The sequence below is a fragment of the Mus musculus genome, chromosome 12 (genome assembly GCF_000001635.26).
Source record: "Mus musculus strain C57BL/6J chromosome 12, GRCm38.p6 C57BL/6J".
Classification (NCBI taxonomy): Eukaryota; Metazoa; Chordata; class Mammalia; order Rodentia; family Muridae; genus Mus; species Mus musculus.
The window spans coordinates 119,390,131-119,407,845 of NC_000078.6; the positions used below are offsets into that span (position 1 = coordinate 119,390,131).

General features: G+C 36.6%; 1 protein-coding gene across 3 annotated transcripts in view; it reads left to right on the forward strand.

Moving 5' to 3' along the window:
* The first annotated feature begins 267 nt into the window (after positions 1-267).
* Macc1 (metastasis associated in colon cancer 1) overlaps positions 268-17,715 on the forward strand; it is a 76,537-nt gene continuing 59,089 nt past the window's right edge. Inside the window, exons 1-2 of one of the 3 annotated variants that reach the window (XM_006515861.3) lie at positions 268-610; positions 2,436-2,510. In XM_006515861.3, the coding sequence (XP_006515924.1) occupies positions 2,489-2,510 (22 nt within the window). In that variant the 5' untranslated portion in view covers positions 268-610; positions 2,436-2,488. The remainder of the gene's footprint in view (positions 611-2,435; positions 2,511-17,715) is intronic. The other 2 variants (XM_006515863.3, XM_006515862.2) reach the window with 2 other exon arrangements.

Consider the following 17,715-nt stretch of genomic DNA (forward strand, 5'->3'; position numbering starts at 1 on the left):
AGAAAACAGCCCTACATGTCTGCAGCATCTCCAAGTGATAAGGAAAGCGCTGATGTAGGAGGAACTGAAGCTGTCTGGCCTTACCTCTGCTTTTCAATCCACCTGCCTCCCCAGGCACAGAGGTGCCCACACACTGCATCACCGAAAGAGAATCTGGCCAGGCAGGTTCCACAGCTGCAAGAACATTTGTTTGCACAAAGAATTTTCATTTCCTGCCAAAGGAGTTCTTGAGGTTTTTGGCAATCATCACACCACTTTAATTTCCTTTTATGGAAAAAGAGCCTTAAGTCTAGTCTGATCTTAGATGTACCTTCTCCTTCCCAACCCCAACCCCCATCCTCATCCAACCCCACATGACATTTTAAACAGCTTCCATTTTCTTAGAGTGAAATGGTAGCCATCTCCCTGATTTGATAGTTTCAGGTATGAAGCCTGAATTGTGGGTATTGTAGTTCTCTTGCCTTCCAGCGTTTCTGGTTGGGCAGCATCTGTGTCACGTTGGTAGGTATTTGAATTCCAGGTAGCTCTGTCAGGAAGAGTGCTGGTGCTCTTGGATCACGGAGACAGGCATGTGCCTAAGCTGAAGAAACCTGGCCTCATATCCACAGATGTAAGTGTTACTTTTAAAACATAATATTCCTTGCATTGTTGATGTGTGTTACGCACTGGGAAGTTCATGATTTTCAGAAGCATTAACTAATGGACTGGTTCTTCTTTTATAAGCACTGCTTGAAAAAAAAAAACTGGGAGGTAACTTATTCAAAATACTTGTGGGACAGAGTTAGAACAACACTTTGAGGTATGGTTTAAAATGGTTTGTTTTTAAAAGAAGGAACAGGAGTAACATGAAAAGCAAGTTGTAGAACAAAAACAAACAAACAACAATACCTAACTTTAACCTGGATTAACATTTGGTTAAAAGCCTCTGAAAATACTGTTTCAAAAGGCATCTGATTTGGATGTGTTGAAAAGATTGAGCTTTGGAATCAGGTGGAGTTGGTTTGACCCAAAGTAACGGGGTGTTTCACCCTATGAAGCCTCAGTTTCCTTATCTGTAAAGTGCACGTAGTCTATCATCACATTATTCTTAACACATGCTAGGCAGTACCTGATAGAGGTGATTTAACCTCATCAAACTTAAGCATTAATTAAGCTTTAGAAACCGATCAAAGAGACAAATAAATATATATATTTACTCACATAAGATAGCTAGATCAGTCAGTTTCAGAAACACAGAAAATAGAATGGTGGTTGCCAGGGTCTGGGAAAGAGAGGAAGCAGGCATATTTTTTTTTTTTTTATGGGTGTAGAGTATAAGTTTTGCGCAATGGAACCATTCAGGAGATGGTTTCCATAACTGTGGCATTTACTTGATGATACTGTACTTTATAAATAGTTAGGGTGGTGTTGTTACATTATGATTTCCCACGATGAAATGACCAAAAGGAATGCAGTAAAAATCACAATGCTATCCACTTATTAAGGTTCTTTGATTCCTTAAAGTGCATCTGAATCTGTATTCATTGTGCCCAATTTCAGGTAACTATTGTGTTGATGAGGCTAGGGTATTGTGTCTCCATCAGAATAGCTAAGAGCTGATGGTGATGTACTTTAGCCATGTTTTTAAAGGTATCTGGATCTTAGTGGTGATCATTTTATGCCCTCCTTTACATAACTACATTATTTCATTTAACTCATAATGACAAAATTTTCAGAATTTCCTAGGTAGAATATAGAATGTACCAATTATGAAGTTCTGTTAATTAATACAATGGACATGGAAGCTGTAGTTACAATTCATTCATAACACTTACATCAAATGCATTGTTTATTTCTGTTTCTCACCTTCCCTGTAGCTAATTTTGAAGCAGAATATTTTTACCTGCTTGTGTCTTAGAAATAATTAAGAATATTAAACCAAAGCTTGTAAAAGTCATCTTGTGTTACATGTACTAGCTAGTTTGAAGGATAACATAGTTTGAAATTATATTGAAATTGAATATATGGTTATTTAATTTTTAGTAAGTCTCCTATATGTTACTAATAGAAGTGACCTATGATTTGGTTTCGGGAAAAAGTCTCATCTATTTGTTTAATAAATATATCTAGTACTGCTTCAGTGATTTCCACCAGGGCTAGGCCTGGAGACCATAAGAATGTCTTAGGTAAGCCTCATCTATTCCAAAAGACTCTACTCAAAATAATTAGCAGGAGAAGGGGCTCGCCTATTAGTTACCTGGGATACTCAGGGAGTCACTACTGCTGATCCCTCCCCATAGAAAGTGTGATGATGAGAATCATAGGATTACAAAGAAGCCTCTCTAAGTCTTTATTTTGAATTGAAGGCAATGGAGGCTAGAAAAGTGAATGTGTGTAGGTGTCATTCAAAAGTGGATGCCATTGGAAGTAACAGTAACAGTGTAATACACTTTCAGAGGACACTGAGGAAAGTGGTGGACATTTAACTGGTCTAGAAGAATGGACAACGATGATCTCTCCAGAGAAAGATGGTGAGATTATTGCATGCACAGTAGCAGTTTTAAGACTGTATACATGAAATTATTTTAGGCAACATATAGGCTAGAGAATCATCACCATTGAAATATCAGACTTGGAAAGCTGCTATTTTCTAACATATCACACTATCTCAGGATAATTTTTTTTATTTGAAAATTCTTCTAATACTTGTTTTATCTTTATTCATAACACCACCAGAATAAGCAATAGATTTTATCAGGTGAAAAGTAATTCAATTACTCTTTTAAAACAACATTCATTTATAGGTACTGATTATTTATTGCACATATATTAAAAACATAACATTATTTTAATGTTATAAGTTGACCTTTAAAACGTTTATCTGAATTAAAAAATAATAGTGGATTTACAGGCATATTAAATGAGAATATTCTTTTTATGGTAATTGGCAACAAGTCTGAGAAATGAATACTAAAGTTCGTTGAATTCTGAAATAGGAAAAATGTTAAACATAAAAATCTGGCATTTTCTGTATGTTTTGGGCAAGAAGGGATGTTGAGTATTCTATAGAGAGGCCAGTGGGAGATTTGGGACAATAGCTCTGAAATCGGATTGACTATGGAAACTTAAAGAGATGTGAACTTCTAGATAACAGAGTATTCAAAAGTGTCCTAACTCAGTGACTTACAAACATTATCTTAGAAGTATCTTAGGAGCCTTGCATTCCTCAGCAGATGCATCCAGGAGATAGCATGCAGGTGAGCTGGGGAATAGACAGCAGAGATATAATGGAACTCATGAAAACAGACTGGCACTTTTAGCATGGATAAAGAGGAGTCCAACAGATAAGGAGAGTGGCACAGGTGTGTATATATACATGTGCACTGAGATGTACATACATGTGAAGGTTAGGCATTGGTGGCAGTTTTCTGCCTTTATCACACTTTCTTCCTTATTTTTTGACACTACGTTTCTTATTGAACCTAGTGTTCACTGGTCTGGACCTAATACGTAAAGTCCTTAATGTACAAGCACAAAAACCTGTTTCACAGTAAAGACCTGTTTGGGATGCAGAGACATGCAGATCCCCAGAGCTTATTGGCAAACAGTCTAGCCAAATCAGTATACACATGTACCTGTGCACACTACCTCCCCCCAACACACACTCATAGAGAAATGAGGGTATAATCAATCCATAAGAATGTTGAACAATAATGACAAAGTTTTCAAGCTTGAAAGCTTAAAAGAGAATGACTAACACTGTAGGCCATTGGAAATTGAGAGAAATAAATCTGTAAGCTGAAAGGGAAACTACAGTGTTCATCATGAGAAAAAGGTAGTTACAGTGCAGCCAGAGCATGGCAGGAACAGTGAATGCCACCCACAAGAACGAAACCTAGCCTATTCTTCACCCCGTCCCACTGGGGCTTTTGGGGAAGAAAACTGAAGAAAAAAAAATCCTCCAGGTGTATAGAGATATTGGAAGCTGGTGGAAAGACACAACTTTATCTAATGATAAAGTTCTCTGGGGTTCTCTCTTGATTACTTTGACTACCTTGCTCAGAGGTGTATGATGCTTCAATATCCAGGATAAGTAAAGATTTATTTCTCAGAACACATAGGAATGTTTTCATCTGTAGCCAAGAGATGGGTTGGGTTTTGTTGTTGCTATTGGTGGTGGTAGATTTTTTGTTTTGTTTTGGTTTGGTTTGGTTTTGGTTTTTATAGGAACAATAGAGGAATTTTGTATATTTCCTTTTTCAAATAAAGAAAGAAATTAATTCAAATGTTTCTTTAAATCATAAGCTATTTGAAGATAGCCATCACAAAGACTTGTATATTTAAGTACCAGATTCAGAAAAGAATAACATTTAAAATTTAAAAAAGTATTTCTTAATCCTGGTCTCCCCCAAACTCAAGGATCGTACTACACTGTGTGTAGACCCTGCAGAGTGTATATGTATACGAATTTTTCATTAGTTAATGTATTTATTTACTTTGCATCCAGATTGCAATTTCCCCTCTCTCCTTCCCTCGCAGTCCCTCCCTCTTCTCCCATCTCCCTCTCTCCTCTTTCTTTATAGAAGGAAAGGATATCAGCCCACCTTGGCATACCAAGTTTCATCTTCTTTTATTGAGGCTAGACAAGGCAGCCCAGTTAGGGGAAAGGGATCCAAAGGTAGAAAACAGAGTTAGAGATAGTCCATGTTCCTGGTGTTAGGGGTCCCACATGAAGACCAAGCTACATATCTGTTACATATGAGTAAAGTATATTTTTACCTTATATTTTTAAAAAGTTTTATTCTTTTCACTGCCATATGGGCATATCTATAGATGATGTATAGATTGCCTTGGATACTTGGGCATTGTGCACAGACATTAAAGTATATATAATTCATATATAACTCCCTCTTTGCTCTCAACATACATTTTGAGATCAATTAGGTTGATCCTTACAGAATGACCTATTAATTCCCACAGCTTCATTTTGTTATAATGCATAAAACTGTAAGATACTCTACCACATTTTCTTACAAACTTCAGAATTAGACTAGATAGTTTCTAGGAATGGATTTGTTGCACCAGAGGTATATTTGTCTCTTTTACGAGATACTGAAAACTGTTCCAACATGTTTATACCATGTTTATACCATGTTTATACTCTTTCCCCAGCCAAAATCAGACTTCCTGGTTTTTTTTTTCCCATTATGGAGAAGTTTGTTGATAAAATTGAAACAAATAATCTTCCTGGATATAAGAAAAGTGAAGCACTCTTGTCATCTTGGAGATTCTGACAATTTTGGAACATTCCAATCTCTAAAATATGGTGAACAATTTCATTTTAAATTATCTCTATTTTTAGCTGATGGTGCAAGACATTGCCTGACTTTTCTTTTAAATGACATTAGTTTTGTTATAATTCAATTAATAGAAATTGTGATATTGATAATAAGGCCTAAGAGTACTAGAATATTTTCACACGCCAAATAATGTATTAAATGCTTTATTTCGCTTACATTAAATTTTGAGGATCAGATGATATTTTTTTTTTAGATAAATCAAAAAAGCATTCTTGAAGGATTCAAATAAGCGCAGTGTTTTTTTTGTTGTTGTTGTTTTTTTGTTTTTTTTTTTTTACTAAACTGAGTAGAGTTTAAGTTTGCCTTCATGTGGATCCCCCAACTAGAGCAGGGGTTATCCCTAAAGTTCCTGTCTGTCTGGAGCCTAACTGGGCTGCCTTGTCAGGTCTCAGTGAGACCTAACTATGCAGAGACTTGATGTGCCAGCATATGGAGATACCCACAGGGGCCTTCACTCTTTGAGAGGAGCGGAAGGAACTGTGTGTGGGGGCCTGGAATGAGGAGAGCAATCAGAATGTAAAGTGAATAAATAAATTCATTAATTAAAAAAAGTTTGTCTAGTAAATACCAGATCTCATATTTACAATTTGACCAAACTTTACAAAACTTTGTATACTTGAGAGAGGAAATTAAAGGGGTAAAACTTGGAGGGGATAGCTTTTAGACAATGTGGACAGCAAATCTCTAGCTGGAAAAGTTAAGTAATTTATTCAAACATTAATTCAACAAATAATTTTGAACATACTATATGAGAGCTGAGCTATTTTAAAATATAGCAGTTATTAAGAAATATGGCACCCCTCCTTACTGATAAATAAGCTTGGGATGGAGTATTCAGGAAGAAAAACACCCAAAAGAACAAAGAAAAATGATGGAAAAGGTGGGTGGCCATAATGTGAAGGCTTTTGAGGTCATAATGTACACCTTTCACTGAGGTCTGAAAGAATATCTGTAAGTCAATATGGCAGCAACCATTATTTATTCATTTAATATTTATTCTACCTGTAGCTTGCTTAGTACTGAGGATGGAGGAAGTGGCACTTTTCATGAAATAGAAGCGACAAAGAAAGTATAAAATTTATAATGAAATATGAAAATGAAGTCATGGGTTTACATCAGAGGCCAGTGGAGGGAGGAACATGTAGGAGATATACCAAGGTGTTTTGAAGTGGTTGGATATCTTTTTAATTTTTTTTTTTAATTTTAATATATAAGTGCACCCTGTTGGTCCATTTGGTTTCTTGCATATGTATGATTTCAGGCTGACCACTTGGTATTGGATAACAAATTAGGTCATAAACTTTCTTTAGTGTTCAGCATTCCTTAGTTGTCTGTAGTTCTTAGTTTATGGGTGGGGCGTATGTTTCTATGTTAATAGGTATTTTACTTGTTCAGGACAGTTTAGGCAGTCTTGCTTTTTTTTTTTTTTTTTTTTTTTTCTTTTTGAGGTATTGTGGATGAAGCTTCCCTACCATTTTTAGGAGCCTCAATTTCAAAGCAGATTTCCTGGCCCTTGACTTTTATAATCTTTTTGCTTCTTCATCTGAGATGTTCTCTGGACCTCACAAGAGTTTCGTTGTAGACATAACAAATGGGTAAGGAACTCCTTGATCAACTGTGTTCTGCATTTTTGGACAGGAATGTTTTTTTGTAATGGTCTCTATTTATATCAAAAAGAAGTTTCTTTGATGAGTGATGAGAGGTACATTTATTAGTGGACATATGGATAAATATTTAGAATGCAATTAGGAATTATACTGATTTAGTAAAGTGTTTCTCCTTTAAGACCAATGGTTTCAGTATCCCTAGGTAGTAGGCTAGAGGACCAGGTATGATTTTCCTCCTGTTAAGAGAGTCTTAAATCCAATTAGAGAGCTGTTGGTTACTATCAAGGTAAAAGCACCACTTTGAGAGGTCTTTGTTGTGGTTCACAGGTATCATGCCTGGTTGTTTTCCTTCCTTGAAAGCACTTCAGTTACTATGAAAGCTAGTCCTCAGAGAGTTTCTCAGTTTAGATCTGTCTCACATTCTCCAAGTCCTGTGTCCAAAGGACATAGTATCTTTATCAATAGGGACTTATCTTCACCATCTGGGAGGCAACCAAAGGCAACAGTAATTGCCCATATTGTTTTAGAAGTCTGATAAACTCCTCTGACCAGGATATTGGATATTCTTAAAGAAGATAGATTTAGCATTTTATAAAAATATGTAGGGTTTTTTTCTTTCTGATTTAAAGGTCTTTTCTGTTTACTGTAATAAATTTAAGAATCATATTCATATTACTTTTAAGTTTGTGTGTCTGTGTATTAGTCTGGTTGTACCTAAAGTAGATATTCAGAATGGTAATTGACAAAAAGGTTGTGTGGCCTTTATGTCTCACTTATTATACATTACTAATTGTTATATCACTGTTACATATTATTCTACCACAAAATTCAGATTAAGGGCAGTTGAGGATATATTGCAACTATTTCTTAAGAACATTGTAGAACCTTCCCAAAAGATGTGACATTAGTGATGGAGTATGATGGAAGTGATACCAACTACTTAGAAATTAGTAGATTGAGAACAATGCCTGAAGGGCAGGGAGGGGTCAGATTGATTCTGGATGACCTCATTCTTTCTCATATGGGTATCTTATTGGGTGGGTAATAGTGTGTTTGTTTCTTTAGATAGGAAGACAGGAGCAACAGGTTTTTGGAGAAGGACTATAAGTGATTTGAGTCCAGGCTGGTAGACTTTGACATTCTGTGGTTTTTCACACAAGGAAGTAACTGGGCAGATATTTGAGTCAGCAGTGTAAATGGGTTAGACCTGGATATAGAATCAGCAGACCTTAGGTATAGCTGCCGTCATTGGTGTAACTGTCTTTTCCAGTTGATGCCTGTGACAAAGCAACAGCCAAAGTTGAGAATGAATAAGAAAGGCCAAAGAAGTAGGGGGAAATCCCACTTAGAAGAGAGGCAGTGAACAAAACAGGGGAACTTTTAAAGAATGGAGAAGTTGGAAGTGTGTGTCACAGAGAGGTCAATGAAGAATGAACGATGCCCTATTAAGTGTCATTGTTAGTTTTATCCAGAGCCATTTCTCCAGTGTTTCAGGGACAGGCATCAGATGACATAGGACTTGTGTTTCAGGAAAATTACATATGGGCAATATGTAGAATGCCTTACAAAAGAAAAAATAAAGTGACAAACTAATTTAATTGGAAGAGGGTTCTAGAAGGTGACAATAAAGACTAACCCAGAGCAGAGATTAAGGCATTAACAGAAAGAGACTAAGGTAGCTGGATATGTTGACTTGATGTCTTTGATATATGAAGAAGAAGGCTGAAGTTAAGGGAGCACTAAGATTTTAGTTGGAAATAAATGTGAAGATTGTAAAATAGTGAACAAAAGCAGTGTGATGGAAATTTGAAAAGGAGAGCTGTTGTTTGAAGTTTATTTGGAGGTGAACACCAATTTGGAGGTGTGAGCACCAATCTCAGAGAGATACCTTGCAGGTGAATGTCAAGGTTCCACAGCTCAGGGAAGGTATTTAGGTGAAATGTTAATAAACTTCTCCTGTAAAAGCTGAGATTTGGAAGGAGAAAAAAGGCTGGAATACTTCAAGGATATTGATGAACATGAGAAGAGAAGAAATAAGACAACCTTTAGATATAGCTAAATAAATATGTAATAGAGAAGAACCTACTGGAATAAACAGAGAAGGAATGATCAAGTAACAACAGTAAAATCATGGGAACCTTAGCTCAAGAAAGCAGAAGATGAGAGAACATTAGACATCCAAGGTTAAGGACAAATCAGACAACAATCACAGAGAAGCAGGAAGAGAACCAAGCAGATAATCTGGGCTTCTTCCAGTTCTCTCTTATTGGGAAAGCTATGTGATACTGTGATTTACATCTTCTCCAAGTAAATTTCTTTTCAATTTCTCTTTTTTTGTACATGCTATTAAATATTTACTGTAGATTTTGTAAAATGTACTTAAATGAATCCATAGGAAACATTTTATGAATTGGCAACATTGCCTAAAAATGATCTGCTTAGATACTATGAAAATTTATGACAGGTAAAGCTTATATTCTTCCATTCATATATCTCTTGCAATTTTCAAGAAAATAAACTTTATTGATGTCAGAAGTAGTATTGATGTATATATTAAAATGCATCTGTTGAAAATTGCTCCTTAATAAGCCTAGCATAAATTGAATTCTGGGATCTACACATTAGGATGATGGGGAGAACCTCTTAACTCTTCTATGACTAGAATAGGGAGCTTTCACTAGTGCTTGCATCTTACTAAGTTGGTCATTCTCTTTTTGGATAATTTTAATAAGCAGAAAAAAGTAGCAGCCATTATTTGTTGTTAATATAAAAATGTGATCTAATTTTTAAGTACAATGGTTAAACTTTCTTACTGTCACGTTACTTATGAAGTTATATGATGCACAGTTTGTGTTAGAATACTGCTCATGTTTCAACCTATTTTCTTTAACTCATGTATAAAGAAAGAGTTGTAGATCATCTGTTTACTGGAAAACACCAAGCCCCTTGTTCACTCAGAGTTTTAGAGGTTGGTGTAATTAACTAATTGGCTGATTATGTGCTTTTTACTTTGACTTGGGTTGAAGCTCCAATGTCTTAGGCTGCCGGAACTGAAAAACAAATGCTGGGAATATTGTGCAAGCATAAAGACTTTTAATAAATCAAACTAAAACACAGCAGGCAAATATAGGCTTCAATATATTTCCCAGTATCCATGTAAGGACAATGAAAGTATGTTGTTGGGCCAGTGAGATGGTTCAGGAGGTAAGGATGCTTGTTGTTGTCAAGCCTTACAATCTGAATTCAAGTGTCAAGACCTACATGGTAGAAAAACAGAACAAGTTCTAGTAACTTGTCTTCTGAATGTGGGCAGTGGCATGTGTGCATTCACTTGTATATATACATACCACATAAACACATAGACACAAAGTCAATAAATAAAATGTGAAAAAAATTCAATGTTGTTTTGTACTCTTAGGTGTGAAACCCAAGCTCCTGAACATACCTGGCAGGAACTCTACCATTCATCCCTGAATATAAAGTAATTCTTACAAACAAAGCAATTCCACAGAGTATAGAAGTGTATACATGCTCATATTTTATGTCTTAATATACAAATGCAGCATTTCTAGCTTCCAATAGTTTACTCATGATATTTACTGATAGAATCCTCTTGCTTATGAGGCATACCTTTCTTAAACCATGCTGATCATGCATATTCCAGTATCTGATGATAATTACCAGAGAGCCAATTTTGATCTGTATTGATTAGTTTTGCACAGAAACACAATGTAAATGGGGTGAGGATTATCTAAGAGTCAAAGACAATTGATTTCAGATCCCTTAAAGGAATCTGGCAAAAAATCTCAGCGGGGACATTTTCATAGCATTTAAACTGAATTCTACCTGCAACTAAACTAAAAGTGTGAACAGACATAAAGAATTTGTGAGAGTGATTTAGAAAGTTATTTCAGTCCTGATAGAGATAAAGTAATCTGTTCTCTCATGTCAACCTAGAGGATGGGGCTTCCTGTGTTTCTTTGCTAGCAATCAGAGCTCCAGGAGCCTTAAGAACTGAATGCCTCAGCTACTTCACAAACATGGCTGAAAAGTTTCTGTGGATCTCCCGAAATGTGGGTATGGGGACATATAGGACACACACACCACCACCACAACAACCACCACACCACATTAACAGTGGCATTAACAGTGATAAACATCAGCCAGGTCCATAATAGAGAACCAAAGGCAACTTTGTTTTTTGTTTGAGACAGGGTCTCTCTATGTAGTTCTAGCTGTCCTAGAGCTCACTATGGAGATCAGGCTGGCCTTGAATTTATAGAGTACACCTGCCTCTGCCTTGTGATGGAATTCACCACTATGTCTGGCCTCAAAGACAACTCGAAATTATTCTAGTAGAATACAAATGTTTTGCTATGGTTCTTCGCCACCTTCCTTATCCTCAAAATGGAGCCACCAATACTCCATCAACTCGAGGCTGGGTGATAGTAGAGGAGTGGTAGGCAAGAGAAGAAGCAAAATGTACCCTCTTCCCAATTCCCCAAAGGCTATAGACCCATATAATGGTGAGGCTGATCTATACCAGGACCTTATATACTGATGGAAACTTTCATTACAGACAGGCATATAAAGGTGAAAAAATCCACATTAGTCTCCTTGCAGATTGGAAAGAAAAATACTTTTGTCTAGTAGTTCCTAACTTGTTTATATTCATCAGAAGGTAAATATTAATCAGATAGAACCTCATCCTGTCTACTATCCAATTATTCTGACTTCAGAAACATGCTATTAGCTCAATGTCTTAACGGGTAGGCATGGTTCTCTTCTTTGTCAACTTGACTGGCTTTGGAATCCCATGGGGGCTGGTGAGGTAACCTCTGTTGTCGTCTATAAAGGTGTTGTTTGTTGTTTGTGTGTTTGTTTGTTTTTCAGAGAGAGAGAGCTATGACAGAAAATAAACCCTTTTCCCCTCAAGTTGTTTTTGTCAGTGTACTTTAATATAGAAACAGTAAAAGAAACAAGACAGTTATCCTTTACAAATGAAATTAATCATGGAAAAAATGTTGCTTCATAGTAAGAATTCCACACTATGAAGTAAACTTCTTCATTTAAGGGGAAGGGAAAGTTACAGGAGTCAGTAGGAAGAAAGTAAAAGACAGGCATGGGGATACAGCACTATAATCCCAGCACTAGGAAAGCTAAGGTAAGGGAAAATGAGTGCCAGTCATGGCTACAAGTTGAATTCAAGGCTCTCCTTGGTTGGTGAGATTCTTTCACAAGAAAAGGTGGTTAATTTACTGTACTTGGGATGTAAAACCTGCTTTCTGTTCAAGAAGACCGGTTGAATCTACCTTATCAGTTTCCCCCACCATATGAGTCTACAGCCATTTTGAAGTTTAGAAGAGGTACTGACTACTTTTTTTCTTGCCTACCACACCTCTCCTATCACCCAGCCTCTAGCTGCTGGAGTGTTGATAGTTCCACAGTCTGAGGATAAAGAAGGTGGAGGAAACAGAACACTTGTATTCTACTTGAATAATTGGAAGTTGCCTTAGACCCTTAATCAGGCAGGTAGGCATAAGTTAGCTTTTTTTTTTTTGGATGCAGAATGTTAGTGAAAATACAGTAGTGTGGAACGGGCATTGGACTTATCAGAATGGATGCTGGATAGAATATGGAACATGACTACTCCTGCTAGACATCAATTTTGCCTGGAAACAAAAGATAAACAGGAAATTATTTCCTGGACCTTGTGAAATTCCATTAGTGTATTGTACCCATGTTTCCTAGGTTGGGTTGTCCAGAGATGGCTTAAGAGTCTGAAGCTGCGCTCATGGAAATGTTTTCCCTGGATCAAGCAAAAAGAAAATTCACTTCTGAGTGTTGATACATTGCTTCAGCTCCCCTCTTATGCAACAACTGCTTGATTTCTTACATCTTGGGCTAAATCTGGGTGTTTGCTAAACTCAAAATTCCCTGTAATTAACCTATGCACTCTTGCCTGTTGCAATTTGACAACAATTTCCTTTCTCTTCCAGGACTTGTTGTTGTGAGCTGTAAGTTGGTCGAGACGACCAATACAAAAGGTCTTTTGTTAACCTCTCATTTCTTTGGATGTCATGGGGTGTTTTTCCAGTGTTTATTAGTTTGAACTGTAACTTCACACTGTTTGCTAATGGGAGAGGCGTTTTCTTCTGTAGCTATTTCTTATAAACAACTAAATGAGTGTGTAACATGTGTAGCTGCATATGTTTGCATATGTAGGATGTGGGCACTGGGTTTTCTTTGTTCCTTTTGTTGTTCATGACTGCACAGGCAAACCCATTTCATCTTTAAAGCTAAGTTTGCATTGGTCTCTTTCTTTTATGAAAATTTGTACAACTCATTACTTTCTTCTTGATTCATCTAGACCATTTAATTTGAGTTGCATTTGTCTTATAAAGCTTAAAAATGTCTATTTTAATTTTTTAAAAACAAAGCAAGGAGCCAGATTGAAGCAGATCCCTGGTATCATTTCTGAGTGAATCTCTGTGCTATGTCTCATCTGTGTGAATGAGCACCTTTTAATCAGTGCTGGGGGTTTGGTTCTCATAGTATTAAAAGATCTGTTTTCTCTACTACTTAATTTGAGGAATTTTATTTATTCTGTTAGAAAAAATTCTTTCTTGATAATTATGGAACAATCTCTTTGGTGTTATCACATGTGTAGTTAGAACGAGGTTGTTCAGGAATGGAACGCTGACATCAGACTAGGTGGATACCAAAGTGTCCATTTTGCCAGGCAAGGCCAAGGGTGGCCATCTGGGATCTCTCTGGCATCATCTAAGCTGATCTTCTGCCTCAAACACTACCCTCACTCTCCCAGGACAGCATGTCTTTTGCTTCAGATAACTGTTCTGATGGTACCTACATTCTCCATGAGAAATTGCTAGGAGAAGGTTTATATGAGAACCTATTTTCTCCTTTAGGAACTAATAATTTTCCCTTCTACTCACAGCTTTCTTGTACAAGCCTTATTTATACAAGCTGCATAATATTTCAACATCTCAATGTTTTAGGTGCACGTGGCACAAATGACATTGGTTGCTTCTCTTCTAAGACACTCTTGAGGACTATAGCACAAGTGTAAGATGTTAGACACTCCTTAAATTCAAATTACTATGATTTAGCCACCCTTCTTTTCTAATGTCACCCAAGAAGTAGCCCTGACAGAAGATTTGGCATCAATAGTGAGCTTTGCAATGAAGAAGGGTTTTACAGTGCCTGCCCATTTAGACAACTTCTTTTTCTGTAGTCTCAACAACACATTTATGTGGAGAAAGGATTTGTTAGATGCTCTCAGTAGTATTCTCTTTTTCATTTACTCTTCATTGTTTTGCCTATTCAAACATTATTATTTTATCCTTGTAGAGTCTTCAACTTAAAGAGTTCATCATGTGTCCTTGTCAGGCATCAATGGAAGAAGAGGCCCTTGGTCCTGTGAAGGCACAATGTCCCAGTGTAGGGAAGTTCGGGGCACACCATCATAGAAGCAGGAGGAGGGGGATGGGATAGAGGGTTTCTGGAGGGGGGGAGAAATTGGAATAAGCATTTGAAAGGTAAATAAATAAAATATCCAATAATAATAATAATAATAATAATAATAATAATAATAATAAAGAGTTCATCCTGTGGCCAGTCTATCAGGATTCGTGGGATTTATTATTTTGACTGAATTAATTGCATAGAATGTATATAATTTGCCTATATACATTGGTATCCTAAAAGAAAGTTAGTACTGGGGACCATGTAAGGGAGGTTGAGTGAAATCTAACTTGCTGCAAGCCAGCTTTAGAAACTTATCAAGTCACAACTGGGTAATCAAAGGGTGGAGTCTGTACAGAATATTTACTGATATGGATAAAACTGACATGCCTAAATTGGCTTATGTGTCACCTTTCTTCCCTTTCACCTACTAGGTGACTGACTACCTTTAAGCTCTCTTTCTGGACTGTGCTGATCTCTTCGTTGTTTACATTATGAGCAGGCATAATAGGCTTGGCTCTTTATCCTTCTGAAGGTCTCATGATGCCTTTGTATTTGATGCCTAGTGCTCTTCAGACAACTCTTGGGACTTTTCTCAAATACTAGTTTAATTAGTGCAGAGTTTCTCCAGCCTCAGAGAAAAGGACTCAGACATTGCTTTGCTGGGTATGTCTAACACAGTGTTTTAACTTCTGTTCTTCCTACTCTCATCCTTCCCTGGAGGATCAGCTCTTCTCAGGAAATCCAGATGCTGTGGTCTTCATGAGATTTCTAAGTCACATCTAACACCAGGCTTTCCCCCTATTCTCTTCCTCACCTGTGTCAGCCATGAGGCAGGCTTCCCCAGGACTTTGTAGGTTAAGCGTTTCCCCACACTAGAGGGTGTTGCCTTCTTTTGTGGTCTTTGAGACTGTTGAAATCACTCAGATAAATCCTTCCCAGTGATGCAGGCACATTTCCAGAGGATAAACAAGCAAGCAAGCAAACAAAAACTATATTGTAAAGAGTAAAAATTAAAACATTAGTGGTAGCTTTAGGAACATTTTTCCTTAAAGCTGTGATGTTAAATGCCAAAGAGGCCTTTAAAACTTTCCTGTTGTATGTAAAATTCAGGTGTAGGGTCAGGACTTTAATTTAAAGTTCAAATGAACCTTCTTAAGTTTTCCATGACCCGTCTAAATCTTGTCAGGAATCTCTATTCATTTTCCACAAGTGTTTTAATGTTTAATTCTCCCTGGAAATATTTATAAAGTGAAGCATACCTTCAGGCTACTTCAATAGCAGTTTATTTACAACAGGACCATGACAGAATGCTCAAGTTTTATTTCATAAAGAAGTTCCCATGGATATGTCAAAAAGTAAAGATAGGACAACATTTAAAAATCCCTGAGGATAGCACTAGTGAGAAGGTTCAGTGAGTAAAAGTGCCTGTCATGAAGCCTAAAGGCCCACACTTGATCCTGGTCACACAGGGTAGGAAAAAATTGATCCCTATGTTATTCTCTTACCTCCAAATACATTCTGTGGCAAATTACATTTATGCACAAATACTTTAATATATAAATATAATTTTAAAGTTTTTTTATTCTTACATCTGTATATATATCCGTGTGTAAATGCACCCAGTGTGTACACCTGCCCACAGAAGCCAAAAGAGGGTGTTGAATCCCTTGGAGATGGATTAACAGGTGATTTTGAGCCATCTGATGTGGGTACTAACAAAATTCAGGTGCCCTTGAAGATAGTAAGTGTGCTTAACCATCGAGTCATCTCCAGCACTATATAAAATACAATTTAGAAGCCAACGTTACAACATAGATGGGTGAACATCTCCAAGGCCCTGCTCCCAGTTTTGGAGCAACAGACAGTCCAGGGGTTCTGGAAAAGTTTAAAAGCAACAGTAAAAACTCTAACAAAACTGAAAACAGAAATGCACAGTTATACTATAATAGCTAGAAATTTCATTCTAAGACCATCTGGTTCCAAAGACTTATGACCACACTAACTGAACACTGACTTCAAAAGCATGAACATAATTATGATATTTTGGGCCAGTATTAACTTTTGGTCAATATTTGGATAGATCTTTCTATGTTAACAAAATGCATACTTGGGTATCATTGGATCCAGTTTTGGAAGAGACCTGAATATTGGGTAGGCAAGTTCTTTCAGATAACTCACAGCTGTGCTGTATTTCATTTTTCATACTGAAAGTGACTGAAGTCAAACAAGCATTCAGATTTTTTGCCTTGGAGAAACTTTGAATCATTTAGGTGACCTGAGAGCTTTCACTGCAGTGAAACAGGGGAGGTCACAGGTAATGAGGATAAGCTTTTATACTCCTACATTTCTTACTTGGTTTGTCTTTTCAATGTATTCTTTAATTTCTGGGAAATATTAGATTTGAACATTTCTGTGACTGTTAGCAGTAACATATTTTGTATAACTCAAATATACATGTCTGAGTTCTGTAAATGTAGCAGTCTGTAGAAGGATTTTAATCCATTAATATGGCTACTCTATCTGGATTACAGACATGCCACTAATTCACACCTTTAATCCCAAACAATGAAGACAAAGTTAGTTTTAGAAGGAAGCACTTATGTTTGATAATGATGCTTAGTTGAATGGCAGACAAAGTGACAAATCAATTACATTTGTTTACATGCATATACTGTTCTCCTCAATATGGCTTGATGTATGTATTCACAAAAATATATAATCAATAGAACTGGATCTCATTATAAACAAAAATCAAACCTTATACAATATTAACCAAGGATGACAGGTTGATAAATGCAATTATATATGTATTTTTAAAAGTCAGGTATAAAGAAAGTTACGCTTGTGGTCAAAAACCTAAGCTAAGTTGCCGTTGTAGCCTTGGTAAACTCTGAAACTCTTCAAATAAATGTCTTGTTGAAATTGACTTAAATAAGACTTGGCAATTGCTATGTCATGAATGGTAATCAGGACTTTTAAGAAATGTATATAGAGAGTTTTGAATTCATGCTGTGACATTTGAATTCATACTGTGATGCTTATGAGAAATGTAGATGCTGCTATTGCTGCCTGAAAATAGCAACATGGATGTTTGGAGTGACAATTAAATTTTTGGCATGGTTCTTGATGCCAATGTGGACTCTGAAAGATAGGGCCTCAGATCAGGCAGGATTTTGTTTCTGAATGAGTTAGGTGTTAGGGTACAATGAAAACAACAAGGCTTACTTAAGTAAGGCTCTTCATACACTGCCATGTGAGCAGAAATGAATGCTTTCTCTTAG